The 14,911-nt window shown below is 42.5% G+C and overlaps 1 protein-coding gene across 1 annotated transcript in view; it reads right to left on the bottom strand.

The window, feature by feature from the left end:
- Positions 1–14,911, bottom strand: part of SORCS2 (sortilin related VPS10 domain containing receptor 2) — an 859,447-nt gene that overhangs the window by 101,997 nt on the left and 742,539 nt on the right. Inside the window, exon 9 of the mRNA XM_050948134.1 lies at positions 1,545–1,724. Coding sequence (XP_050804091.1) covers positions 1,545–1,724 — 180 coding nt within the window. The remainder of the gene's footprint in view (positions 1–1,544; positions 1,725–14,911) is intronic.

Genomic DNA, 14,911 nt, shown 5'->3' with positions numbered 1-14,911 from the left:
AGAACCCATGCTCTAGAAGATGTTAGAGGAGAAGAGAACCCAGCTTCCTTCCTCTTAGCCGTGCTGGCTCTGCCAAGCTAACAGGAGCAAAAAGCAGCAAAAACATATTTTGTCATTAAAATCAGCATACAGGACTCTGATTACACAAGAGGAAGAAGGTGGCCTTTTTCCATACCCTCCGTTCCCCACAGAACCCCCCTTCGGTAATCAATGTGTGAAATGGGAGGGTGGGAATTATGTCACATCTCCTTGTCTGTTGAAAGAGAGGGAGTTATATCACGGTGGAGGAGATTAGAAAAGTTTGGAGCATGCCATCATTTCCCCCCTCCAATTACAATACTAGAGAGACTCATTTAACTACTTCCTAACCATATGTGCAGGGGCGGCTCTAGGCATTTTGTCGCCCCAAGCACGGCAGGCAGGCTGCCTTCGGCGGCTTACCTGTGGAGGGTCCGCTGGTCCAGCGGCTTCGGTGGACCTCACGCAGGCCCTCGCGGCGACCGGCAGAGTGCCCCCAGTGGCATGCCGCCCCAAGCACGCGCTTGGCGTGCTGATGCCTGGAGCCGCCCCTGCATATGTGCCAAGCTAAGGAGTATTGCGACTCCTTTGCAAAGAAGCCTGGTGCATTTAGTAAGAATATTTTTTAAAGCTGCAGAGGAAGCAGACTATTAAATTCAGGTGTTGTCATCATTCTTCTGAACAAGAGAACCGATGGCAATTTTCTCCTAAACTTCTATTTTTCCGTTTTTTCTTTAGCCAACTGCTGCAGGTTTAAAATACACAGTTGAGTATTTGCAAGGATGGCTCCTCTCATAGCAGCGCCTCTCAGGAAAAAATGCCTACAGAAAGCAAAAGGATTTGTGGTCTGACTCAATCTAATGTTGTTGGCTCTTCATTTGTCTAGGTCAACATGTAAAGACCCAGTACTAGGCTCATACAACTGCTATTTTCTGTGACCCTATTGGCTAAAAGGCTTCCTGGTTTAAAAAAAAAAAGTATGTAAGAAAAACTCAATAAATGGACTTACATAGTATCTGATAATTACATTCATTGGCTTCTCAGACAAAGCAGCTAGCATCTGAAATGCTGACAAATTGTAAAACAAATATAAGGCAAAAGGAGTATTGTTGTATTGCCTAGAAGCTAAATCTGGTTACATAAGGCAGTTTCATAGCTGTTTATATTCCTCGTTCCACAATAAACTAGTGCTAACTGAATCTCACTACTTGACTCTTCAGTACTTGAAATAACACCAGACCCCATATTTTAAGAAAATGAAAAATACTAAACTTGTTCCTGCACATCCTTGGAAACTTAAGAAACTGTGTATTTATAAAACAACCAACACTTTAGGAAGAAGAGGAGAGACAGGGAGAATTAGAGTAATACAGTACTCCCTTCTCATCACTCTAGGAAACTGGGGAGAATGTTATCACTATCAAATTAATTACACTCATAATTAGAGTTGATGACAACATAAAGTAGGAGAGACAATGGAAGAGACAGAAAGCAACAAAAGTTCTAATATTTGCACAGCACCCTACCTCCAGAATATCTATCAGGACATTCTCTTCTGGCTGCTTAGTGCTCCTGACATTCTCTAGTAAAATGGAGTAGTATACACCCTGTGGGTCAGATTGGTACAGGTTGTACGTGTCTGTCTGGTACCATTCTTGAACAGCCACAAATACTTGGTTTTCATCTGTACTGATAATCTGTAAATCCTGCAGAAAAAGAAATAAGATACAAGATTTATCATAATTGGCAATTAAAAAAAAAGATACTATCTTGCCTACTTGACAAAAAACAAACTGGTCACGAGAGTCGAGTGCCAGAGAAAAGAGATACACCTTAAAGATCCCCGAGTATGAGCTCTCTCAGCCTAGGTACTAGGAAAGCTACTATATCCTATCTCTCTCAGATTATGGGATATAGAATTTTCACCTAGAATTTGGAATCCAAACCACTTATTAATGCCTGAAGGAGGTGCTTTTGTTTCTTACTGGAAATGGGCTGGAGTTCTTAAACCAATGACTAATCAACAGGTTTCAGCATCACAAAACCTCCACCAATATTCACATTTGCAGCAGAGATGCCTAAGACTGAGGGGACACAGAATGTGAATTACTTTCACAAGACAAACACAAGTCCATGAAATCTCCTGAAGATCTAAAATAGGATGAGAGGCAACCACCAGTTAGTACAGAGATATATTACAAAGGGACCTAGAGAATAAGTAACAAACTCTCTGTGGTAGTGACCATGTCCTTCTATGTATTTGAAGAACTCTGAGCACAGCAGAGCCACTGAGTGTTATTGTAATATAAATATTAAATAACAACAACAAAATTCTGAATTCATTCCTCAATAATGTCATGCTTGGATTATTGCAATAGCCTCTCTCCATCCTCTGCAGGGAAAAATGCAGGCTAATACCTCTTGGGGAAAATAGTCCAATACACAAACATTCAATCAGAGGAAGAAATTAGGAAGTAGCAATGCTGAAATAGACAGCAATAGCGGACAGAAAATTGGACCCGTGTTTGCTATAGGATATGGCAGCAAAAAGGCCAATGCAATTTTGGGCTGCATACACAGAAGCATCATATCAGGGGAGAGAGATTATTACCCCATTCTATGAACTTGGTTGCAATAACATCGGGCATATTGTATTCAGTTCTGGTCACCTTATTAATGGAGAAATACTGACAAACTAGAAGGAATTCAGAGACGAGCTTCCAAAAATAGATAGGTGGCAGGAGGGAATGACTTCTGAGTAAATATGTAACAAGCACCTTTATTACATTTCTATTTCTTTACATAGAAGTAACAAGAGTTGACTAGGTGCAGAAGAAGAGGTGACTATATACAGGAATGATTATACTGCATAGCAAACACCTCTTTGGAAGGTATATATAATGAAAAGCTAGACAAAACACTTTTGTATATAAAAGGAGTTAACCTCAATGTCTCATTGAATCAAATTCACCACTCTGAATTATTTTAAAAATGTCATTGATACATCTGCCAAAACAAATGAACCTGTGGGAAAGGTCTCTGTTGTAGATAAAATCTGTCACATGTAGTTGATCTCAAAGCCATTGTCCAAAGCCCTGCAATTAAAATTTTGTATTGAATCAGAAGTAGATTTTTTTTTTTTTTTAGAATCCCACCAATGGAACTCTACTGTCTAAAATTGCCAGCACTATTCATAAATAAGCAAGAGGATGCTTATGCAACATCTGGTAGTTCACCATAACCCATGACAATCATCATATTTGCCTTCTCTGACACAGTCTGAGAATAATTATGCTACCAATCCAATTAACAGGGGTGGAGGGGGAGGAGAAATAAATCACAAAAGAGTATAGGAATAAAAAGTATGAAAGGGTATCCATTAGTGAAAAGTTCTAAAACCCTCTTAAATTGTTATCATAGCTATTAGCAGCCCTTCAGCAGATGTTTTAAGAGCATTATTATAGTAAAATGCTTATAACGTGTCATAAACATACACAATGCTTTATAGAACACAGATAAGACATGCTTCTTGCCCCAAGTGATTAGAATCTAAATAAAGTGAGAAAAGCAAATGCAGGATGAAACATAGAACAACAGTGCAAAAGAGGGTGCCCCTGAGTGTTACTATTGATCAGAATGTGGGAGGAGGGATTACTTAGCAATGTGGAGTTTACACATGAATTTAAAGGAGGAAAGATAAAGCAATTTTCAGATAAACTGTGAGACTGGTACCAGACGCAGGGGGAACAAAGCTGAGAATGGGAGATGTGGCTAATCTGATTCTCATCTCATTTACATCAGTTTTACTCTGATGCAGCTGTACTGACATCCATGAAGTTACTCCTGATTTGCACTGATGTAAATACGAGAAGAATCCAGCACTAAGGAGAAAAGGCAAGAGGATCGGGAAGAGGTGTGTGAGAGCAGAGAAGTAGGTGGATGCAAAAATAGATGCAATTTTGTGTCTCAAGATAAGGCATTTTAATTTTATGTGTTAGGAGATGGGAAGTCAATGGAAGTTCAGGAGGAGTTCACATGATTGGAATAGTGAGAGAAGAAGATGACTTTAACACAGGATTTTTGGACAGACTAGCAGGGGACAGCTGGAAGGCAAGAAGGCCAGACTGGAGGGGTTTATACTAATTAATATGTTTCACTAACTCTTCTCTTCCAATTGCAACTATCAATAGTAAGGAAGTGGAAAAGTAAGAAAGTGGAGTGTGTACTCATCCTGTTCAAGATGTCAGATGCAACTTTTTATGTGTCTGGAAAGAATCAGAATGCTGGGAGATGGGTCGGAAATAGGAGGGAGCGTGGGCTATAACGGCAGAGAGAAAGGAGGATCAGGGCAAAACTGGGAGGCAAGATCAAATCAGGAACTTAGATGCCTATATACAAATGCGAGAAGTATGGGTAATAAGCAGGAAGAACTGGAAGTGCCAATAAATAAGTACAACTATGACATTGTTGGCATCACTGAAACTTGGTGGGATAATACACATGATTGGAATGTTGGTGTCGATGGGTACTGCTTGCTCAGGAAGCATAGACAGGGGAAAAAGGGAGGAGGTGTTGCCTTGTATATTAAAAATGTATACACTTGGACTGAGGTGGAGATGAACATAGGAGACGGAAGTGTTGAGAGACTCTGGGTTAGGCTAAAAGGGGTAAAAAGCAAGGGTGATGTCATGCTAGGGGTCTACTACAGGGCACCTAACCAGGTGGAAGAGGTGGATGAGGCTTTTTTTAAACAACTAACAAAATCATCCAAAGCCCAAGATCTGGTGGTGATCAGGGACTTCAACTATCCACATATATATTGGGAAAATAACACAGCGGGGCATAGACTATCCAATAAGTTCATGGACTGCATTGCAGACAACTTTTTATTTCAGAAGGTTGAAAAAGCTACTGGGGGGACGCTGTTCTAGATTTGATTTTAACAAATAGGGAGGAACTTGTTGAGAATTTGAAAGTGGAAGGTAGCTTGCGTGAAAGTGATCATGAAATCATAGTTTCCAATTCTAAGGAAGGGTAGAATGGAGTATAGCAAAAGAGAGACAATGGACTTCAGGAAGGTGGATTTTGGTAAGCTCAGAGAGCTGACAGGTAAGGTTCCATGGAAATCAAGACAGAGGGGAAAAACGCCTGAGGAGAGCTGGCAGTTTTTCAAAGGGACACTATTAAGGGCCCAAAAGCAAGCTATTCCGCTGGGTAGGAAAGATAGAAAATGTGGCAAAAGACTACCTTGGCTTAATCATGAGATCTTGCATGATCTAAAAAATAAAAAGGAGTCATATAAAAAATGGAAACTAGGTCAGATTACAAAGGATGAATATAGGCAAACAGCCCAGGAATGCAGGGACAGGATAGAAAGGCAAAGGCACAAAATGAGCTCAAATTGGCTACAGGAATAAAGGGAAACAAGAAGACTTTTTATCAATACATTAGAAGCAAGAGGAAGACCAAAGACAGGGTAGGCCAACTGCTCAGTGAGGAGGGAGAAACAGTAACAGGAAACCTAGAAATGGCAGAGATGCTTAATGACTTCTTTGTTTCGGTCTTCACCAAGAAGTCTGAAGGAATGCCTAACATAGTGAATGCTAATGGGAAAGGGGTAGGTTTAGAAGAGAAAATAAAAAAAGAACAATCAAAAATCTCTTAGAAAAGTTAGATGCCTGCAAGTCACCAGGCCCTGATGAAATGCATCCTAGAATACTGAAGGAGCTAACAGAGGAGGTATCTGAGCCTCTAGTTATTATCTTTGGAAAATCATGAGAGACAGGAGAGACTCCAGAAGACTGGAAAAGGGCAAACATAGTGCCCATCTACAAAAAGGGAAATAAAAACAACCCAGGAAACTACAGACCAGTTAGTTTAACTTCTGTGCCAGAGAAGATAATGGAGCAAGTAATTAAGGAAATCATCGGCAAAAACTTGGAAGGTTGGAAGGTGATAGGGAATAGCCAGCATGGATTTGTAAAGAATAAATCATGACAAACTAATCTGATAGCTTTCTTTGACAGGATAACGAGTCTTGTAGATAAGGGAGATGTGGTGGATGTGGTATACCTAGACTTTAGTAGGGCATTTGATATGGTCTCGCATGATATTCTTATCGATAAACTAGGCAAATACAACTGATGGGGCTACTATAAGGTGGGTGCATAACTGGCTGGATAACTGTACTCAGAGAGTAGTTATTAATGGTTCCCGATCCTGCTGGAAAGGTATTACGAGTGGGGCTCCATAGGGGTCTGTTTTAGGACTGGTTCTGTTCAATATCTTCATCAACGACTTAGATATTGGCATAGAAAGTACGCTTATTAAGTTTGCAGATGATACCAAACTGGGAGGGATTGCAACTGCTTTGGAGGATAGGGTCAAAATTCAAAATGATCTGGACAAATTGGAGAAATGGTCTGAGGTAAACAAGATGAAGATTAATAAAGACAAATGCAAAGTGCTCCACTTAGGAAGGAACAATCAGTTTCATACAAACAGAATGGGAAGAGACTGTCTAGGAAGGAGTATGGCAGAAAGGGATCTAGGGGTTATAGTGGACCACAAGCTAAATATGAGTCAACAGTGTGATGCTGTTGCAAAAAAAGCAAACGTGATTCTGGGATGCATTAACTGGTGTGTTGTGAGCAAGACATGATAAGTCATTCTTCCGCTCTACTCTGTGCTGGTCAGGTCTCAGCTGGAGTATTGTGTCCAGTTCTGGGCACCACATTTCAAGAAAGATGTGGAAAAATTGGAGAGGGTCCAGAGAAGAGCAACAAGAATGATTAAAGGTCTAGAGAACATGACTTATGAAGGAAGGCTGAAAGAATTGGGTTTGTTTAGTTTGGAAAAGAGAAGACTGAGAGAGGACATATTAGCAGTTTTCAGGTATCTAAAAGGGTGTCATAAGGAGGAGGGAGAAAATTTGTTCATCTTAGCCTCTAAGGATAGAACAAGAAGCAATGGGCTTAAACTGCAGCAAGGGAGGTTTAGATTGGACATTAGGAAAAAGTTCCTAACTGTCAGGGTGGTTAAACAATGGAATAAACTGCCTAGGGAGGTTGTGGAATCTCCATCTCTGGAGATATTTAAGAGTAGGTTAGATAAATGGCTTTCAGGGATGGTCTAGACAGTATTTGGTCCTGCCATAAGGGCAGGGGACTGGACTCGATGACCTCTCGAGGTCCCTTCCAGTCCTAGTGTCTATGAATCTATGAAACAGAGGGTAACCAAATCTGCCTTTCACCCCTAGGCATAGTCTGTTCCATTCAGGTTTTACACTGCAGATTTTTATTTTTCGGTTCAGGATTACTGATATCTTTTCACCATTGTCTATTTCAATATATTTCCCCAAGCATTTACAACCCCATTACTTCCAACAGTCCTGGGAAACATCGTCTGGCCAAATCTTGCTGATATAACTCTGAGGAAATTAACTGAAGTAAGGAAAGATGCAAATTTTGTACCTGATTCTAAAACATATTTTAACCTTCTGAATGGTACATGAGTTGTGCAAACCAAGCTAAAAGAAAGTTACAAATAATCCCCCCCTCCTGTTCCCTTTCCTTGCTCATATTACTATCTTCCACTATCAGAGCTAAGCTGGAGAAATGGTCATCAAGGATAAAAGCTAACAGACTTAGGGCCCAGTTTTGTAAGGTGCTAAGCACTTTCAGTTCCAATTGACTACAATGGGTGCTCAGCACTTCACAGGGGACATTTAGCACTTTGCAAGACTGGGCCCTTAGCAAATGTTGCTAGGCAGGACTTCCTGTCTGTAGGGAAAGGTTTAATTGGTAAGATATTGTGTGTGAGAGAAAATATCTTTTTCCAAAGAGGGCAATTTTTATTGCTATATCTAATTCATTGCCCGCAGCCATACTATGTCACGCTGTGATCTCAGCAGATTCTGTAAGCTACGCATTCATTCTTCCCTTCTGCAGGTTATTCAAAGCCATGCTGCTCTCTTAATTTGCCATTAACCTTCCTACCTTCACATTATTTATTTGATTTCATTGGCTCAGGGCCATTCCGCTGACTTTAAAAGTCCTCAAGAACCTGGAATCCTCCTACTGTCTCAAGTCAGGTTTTGGTGTACTCTAGCATATTTGCTGTGCTCATGTAACATTTGACCGCTAGTACTTTCATTTCCATATTTAAATGATAGAGTTGCACATTTGGCCCCCCTGTGGCAGAACTGATCTTCCTTGCAGCTAAAATGATCTTCCCTGCTTGCTTCTCCAACCATGTCATCCCCTCTAATGGAATTTCTCCACTGGCTTCCTATCTTGCATATCATTTTCACTCCTGTTCTCATTAGTACTTGTAACACCTTTGTTCCATCATTCAATCCCACCTCACACTCTGTTCAGCTCCTTCTCCTGCGATCATCCTCATGCCTTCTTTCATGTGACTTCATGCCTGGAATGCCCCATTCACTATGCCAAGTGCCATCCCCTCCTTCCCTGAAATCATTCCTCAAAGCTCACTTCTTCTCCCAAAGGTAACCCATGTCAGAAAAGATCATCCAGGTCACCTCACTGCATTGCCTCTGCTTTATTTTACTTCTTTAGGTTGTAAGCTCTCTGAGGCAGGGACGACGTCTCCCTATGTGCTTTGTACAACACTGAGCACACACTAAATAACAGTAATATAGTTCAGGCTCATCCTCATCACTTATAAGACCTCTCTGTCTAGATCTCAACCCTTGTTTTCTCAAACCCCACTCTTGTGTGCTATGTTGTGCCAGATAATCCTGTCATACCCTCCCTTTCTTCATCATCCCTCTCACTCATGACTACAGCAGTGTGATTTTTCACTTCACTTAGCAGATCTAAAAACTGAAAAAAAAATATTTTGGGTTGACTGAAAAAAATCAAAATTTTCAGTGATCATTTTGGGTAGAATGAAATATTTTGTTTGCTCAGACACTATACATTTTGTTTTGATTTTCTTAAAGAAACTTTTATATTTTTTAAAATAAAACTGAAGTAAATTTTGAAACAAAACGTTATTTTGAACAGAAAAATTTAAGTACTTTGTTTCAAAAATGTCAAAAGGAAACATTTTGATTTTTTTCTGCCCCCCCGCCAAAACAATTTGGCAAAATCTATACAAATTCACAAAATGTTTCAGTTAACCTGAATCTTAATTTTTTGGTGATAAAAAGTTTCGGTCAAAAAATTTATTCAGCTCTAATCATGACTCTACCATAATATCAGGCGAAACCTCATATTCCCTGTGTTCACACTGAAATCAATGGGACTGGACAGTGGTCAGCTCTACAGGACCAGGGATATGTTTGGGGTGCAACCTAGTTCCTCACAGTAAAACTGGCCAAAACATGATGTAAAATGCACAGAGTAAACAATAGGTTGCACTTCAAAAAAAAAAAAAAGTTTCTTCCATTTCGAAAGATTCTAGTGGTTTGAGAAATGTTCCACTCACTTAAAATGGGGAATGCCAGTGGAAAGAGCAATATCTTTCAAAATGAAAGGAACGTTTTAAGCACAAGCACTGTAACTTCTTTCAGAGTGATTTTAGGTATTACTTTTGAGTATAGAGGATAAAATTTGCAGACAGAAAGGTGAATTTCAGATTGATGGTGTTTAATCTTGTACACTTGCACAGGTGATTGGCATTAGGATGCTGAATCAGAATTAACACAGAACTCCTTACAAAATCCTTCTAGTGATCAAAGGCTCGCCAGGCTAAACATGCGATGATTAAACATAGGGTGTAGCAAACCTGACAGCTATGCAATCATGCCATTCCTGACCCCTTGTGGTGACTTCTGAGCTAGACTCCTTTTCTGTATCTGACAGCTACACCAGAAAAAGCAAACACTCAAATTAGCACAGAGCTAGAAGTAAGGCAGGAAGTGGTTACATTTACAATATACTGGGCCCAGTCCTTCAAAGTGCCATCAGTTTTCATGGACATCAATGTATGCTAACAGTGTTCAGCATCCGTCAGGAAGTTCTTAGCAGCTGTCGTAATTGGGTGCATTAAATCATTTGAGTGAAATTGACATGTATGTCATTTCTATACAATTGTGTTTGTTCCTTCAGGGAACAATAAACATCCACCAAGGAATATGCACAAGACCTTTTCCAGATTCCTATAGCAGAAATCTAATCTCTACAATTTCCTAACAAATGTCCACAGTGCTCTATCAATTCTTTACTTTCTGCCTATAGTGAGATAGCAAAGTGAGGTACCTCTGTGGACCTTTTCCAAAGGTCTTCTGCTTTCAGTGGTAGTAAGGAACTTCACTGATAACATTTGTATAGAGTTAAGACAGAAGAAAATCATGGATCATCTTCAATACTAGTTAAACCTGGCTTCCTACCATGGAAAAATGCACAAGCCCCTATCTAAAAATCAGATCTGGTACAGAAGGCAAAGGGGAAGAGGTTGTTTTGTTGTTGTTTTTTAAACTAGTCTTATGCATATTCAGCACTTGATACCTCAGTATAATATATTTATAAATCAATACCTTAATTCTGGTTTATAATGATGATTAAATCTCTCAACACCTCTGTGATAAGTAGATATCATTACACCCATTTTTCAGCAAGAAAAACCTGAGGGCAGAGCGGAGGGTGATCAAGGTCACAGAGTAAGCCTATGTTGTACTATACAGGCAGTGTGTGTTAACAGAATGATGAAATGGAGAATGGCATTCAAGGAAGAGGGCAAATGTTGGAATAGTTGCTATTGTCACAGTCACCTCAATTTCCTTTGCTGCAGCTCAGCAACCCTTGTCATCCAAGACACGATACCCGGGCCATGCCCAAGCCAAGAAAGAAAGAAAGGCAATAGTACTGGCCAGAAAGTATTGGTACAAACGATAATTGATAGTTGCAGTCTGCTTTCAACTAAAAGGGCAGGGAGAAATTACAGTGTGAAGTGCAAACATCATGTACATGCACAGCATGACAATGTAATCCAATCATGAAGTCAAAATTGAACCAATGTTGCAAACTCTCATGATTTTATTGCAAGCCTAGCAATATTTCTTTTTTTTTACTTCATGTGATTAGGTGACAACCTCAGCTTGCCTTTAAAAATGAAGTGAATTCCTAGCCCGCACTGTTAAAGCTGGAAAATGTGACCCGATTGCACTCTAAAGGCCTTGACACTGGAAGGCAAATATAAAGAACTCAACATTTGTTATTTTTAAAAAATCTCATGTTTTTTAAGAAAGTGTCATGATATTTAGGGACCTGATTCATGATTTGGGAATGGCAATACTGAAACTAGGCAACAAATTATACTGAATCCAAAGGCCTTACAGGAATAGATGAGAATACCCAAAGCTCCTAGAGCACCATCCCCATGTGATCCCTTCAATCTCTGGGAGTGACAGCAACATAACTAACCACCCCCCGAAAAGCTTCAGGCTGTCCTGGTGCAGTGGTGTAAAAACAGGGAACAGGAAATGGGGAGGGGAACTGTTTCCTGGGTCCACCTAAAAATGTTAATGCTGGTTCTGCTTGTTAACATTTCTAGCTATGTCAGAAGCTGAGACTGAAGAGACTGCTGTTCACGCAGGCAATTGCCACACCCTGGGTGTGCCTGCCATTGCTGTGGCACATCCTAAAAGGGGAACTCCCCTCCTTCATCCCTCACTAGTGTACATGTGACCTGCATTGTGCAGGAGGTCAGACTAGATGATCATAATGGTCCCTTCTGACCTTAAAGTCTATGAGTCTATGAGTCTGTGTGGGATGCACCACATAGTCCCTGTACCACTTCCTCACCAGCCCCTCCAGCAGTGCATTAGGATAACAGAGTCGAAGTCCTGTTGCAGCTGCAGAGTTCCTCTCTCCCTGCCAGAGCCCGCCATCCAGCTTCAGCTCAGAATTCGAACAGCTGGTACTTGAAGGGAGCTTGGAGTCCATTCCCCTCCCTGACCCCCAATCACCCAATGGAAACAGTGGTGGTTCAATGCCAAGCCTCCACACACATGCACTAGCCAGGTAAGTCCCAGGGGAACTCACTGCTCAGCTGACCAAACACCCCGTAGCCAGAGGTCTGCTATCGCTACTATCAGAAAAGGTTGCAGGACATCTTCCTGTTGCAACCACTGCTGCTGTAAGGAACAGCCACCAAGGAGTGGAGCCACCTAGGGGAGCCTCCAAGAGGTGCTGGGAATAGGGAGCATAATGGATCAAAAAATACGGGAATGAAAGGACTGATGGACTATGGGGGAAACACTATGGAACTAACGGGTCATTGACAGGAAAATGACATTTCAGCCTGGGAGTGTCATATGTATCCCTGACTGATACAGACAAGTTTGGAGCAAGCTCCTTGTTAAAATTCGGAGTGCATTACTGAGACTGCTGCATGTGTGGTTCCATTCAGAGCCACTTAAGAGAAGATCTGATCTCACTTACATGTGTAGTTTGTGAGAAGGGGAATCTGCAGATGCAGAGTTATATTTTTTTGTTGCAATAAAAGCTTTGTGTCAAACAAAATTGTTTAGAGGAGTTTTAACTTTGTTTTCCTAACCCATATTTTTCTTTAAGTCTTATAGATTCAAATTTTCACTGACAGAAAAATCTCCAAGTGGTAGCCAAATTAAGAAAATCTCTCTCTCTCTCTATTTATTTATTTGGTGAAAAGCATATACGTAAGAGCCATATACCACTTTGAAAAGGTAAAAGAAACAGCCATTTCTGAGGCAGTAACAGGTTATTTATTTCCTATTCTCTTTTGCCTTGGTTTCTATTACCTGGAAACTTTTATTTTATTATCCATTTGGCAATGTAGTACAGACACATAGAGCTCAAGTCAAATAATAGACATTTTCATTCACAATATTTCTGCTACATTATCTTTTTAGATCCATGTATTATGCTTTCCTAAATTGCAGTAGGAAATAAAAGAGAATGTTGCTTCTACATTATAAAATGTCTGTATATAGTTATGTTAACTTGGAATGAATGAATGCAGGAAAAGCTTGCAACACTAGCAGCCTGTAAAGAGATATTACTGCCACTGAGGGTTATTTATAAAGGTGAGAAGTGGATTAGAGTTATGAGACTCTTCCATGCAACAATAAAACTAACACAGCTGACAGAAATAACTTCATTGGCTCAGAGTTTTTTATTAACCTATTCTGATCACTAATGGGTCTTACAGGCTGCAGGGGGACATGTTGGCTCCCAATTCTTGCAGCTCCCATTAGCTGGGAATGGCGAACCGTGGCAACTGGGAGCTGCGGGTGGCCATGCCTGCGGACGGTCAACGTAAACAAACTGTTTCACAGCCCGCAGGCCACAAGTTGCCCACCACTGCACTAGACAGACTCACTTTACCAGCCTACCGCACTCTCTGGTTTGCCCACAACTCTCCTTTTTATGTAGGGAACAGAGCCACGCAGGGGGGCGGGAGGGCGGGGCAAGTGGGGCAATTTGCCCCTGGCCTCGCAGGGGCCTTGCGAGCCCTGGTCTGGTGGGGGTCCAGGTCTTCGCCCTATATTTCAGTGGCGGGGGGCCCTCCAGTTGCTCAGGGTCTTCAGTGGCATTTCGGTGGTCGGGGGCCTTTCAGTGCTGGCAAAGACGCAGAGTGACTGAAGGGCCCCCCGCTGCTGAAATGCTGCCGAAGACCCGGACTGCCGCCGGGTGAGTACAAGCACTGCAGCTCCCCTGCTTTGCCCCAGGCCCCCTGAATCCTCTAGGCAGCCCTGGTAGGGAACCACTCTGCTCTGTGACATGCATTGAGCTGCAGAGCCCACCTGAGAGAAGACCCTCGGATGCCTTACCCCATACACCTGAAAAGCAGAAACATACTGTATGTTTACATTACAGCGGCTATAGTGACACAGCTATGACGCTGCCAATGGCGTGCTGTAGTGTAGCTGCTTCCTACAGCAATCAAAAGGGGTTTTTCTGAGGCAGTTAATCCACCTGTTTGAGAGGCAGTAGCTAAATCGATGGAATAAGAGCTCTGTATAAGCTCGAAAGTCTGTCTCTCTCACCAACAGAAGCTGGTTCAGTAAAAGACATTACCTCACCCACCTTGTCTCTCTAATCTCCTGGGGCCAACACAGCTACAGCAACACTGGATACTTTTCCAGCTAACACAGCCTTTGTGTTCCTAACTAAGTTATTGAACCTGCCCCAAATTAAACAATTAGCATCTAATTTATTTATTCAGTCAAGCCTGGACAATCCAGGACAAAGGACTCAGCATCTAGCACAGAGGTGGGCAAACTACGGCCTGCAGGCCACATCCAGCCCGCAGGACCCTCCTGCCCGGTCCCTGAGCTCCTGGCCCGGGAATCTACCCTGGCCCCTCCCCTGTTGTTCCCCCTTTCCCGCAGCCTCAGCTCGCTCCGCCGCTGGCGCAATGCTCTGGGCGGCAGGGCTATGAGCGTCTGGGGCAGCACAGCTGCGGAGCCCAGCCTGACCCAGTGCTCTGTGCTGCGTGGTGTCGACAGCATGTCTGGCTCCAGCTGGGCAGCGTGGCTGTAGCGCCACCAGCCACTGGTGCTCCAGGCAGCATGGTAAGAGGGCAGGGAGTGGGATAGAGGGCGGGGGGGAGTTCGGGGGAGTGGTCGGGGCAGGGGTGTGGATAGGGGTTGGGGCAGTCAGAGGGTGGGGAACAGGGGGGCTGAATGAGGGCAGGAGTCCCCAGGGGGCACTCAGGAAGGAGGGGGGGTTGGATGGGTGGCAGGGGGCAGTCGGACCAGGGGTTCTGGGGGCAGTCAGAGGACAGGGAGAATGGGTGGTTGGATGGGGCAGCGGTTGCGGGGGGGGTAGTCAGGAATGAGACGGAGGTTGAATAGGGGGTGGGGGGGAGTCAGGGGCAGGGGTTCCAGTGGTGGTCAGGGGATAGGGAATGGAGGGTGAAGTGAGGGTGGAAGGGGCAGAGG

Source organism: Gopherus flavomarginatus, chromosome 3 (assembly GCF_025201925.1).
Source record: "Gopherus flavomarginatus isolate rGopFla2 chromosome 3, rGopFla2.mat.asm, whole genome shotgun sequence".
Lineage (NCBI taxonomy): Eukaryota > Metazoa > Chordata > Testudines > Testudinidae > Gopherus > Gopherus flavomarginatus.
Note: the sequence above shows the minus strand (reverse complement) of the source record. Positions and strands in the feature narration are given on the sequence as shown.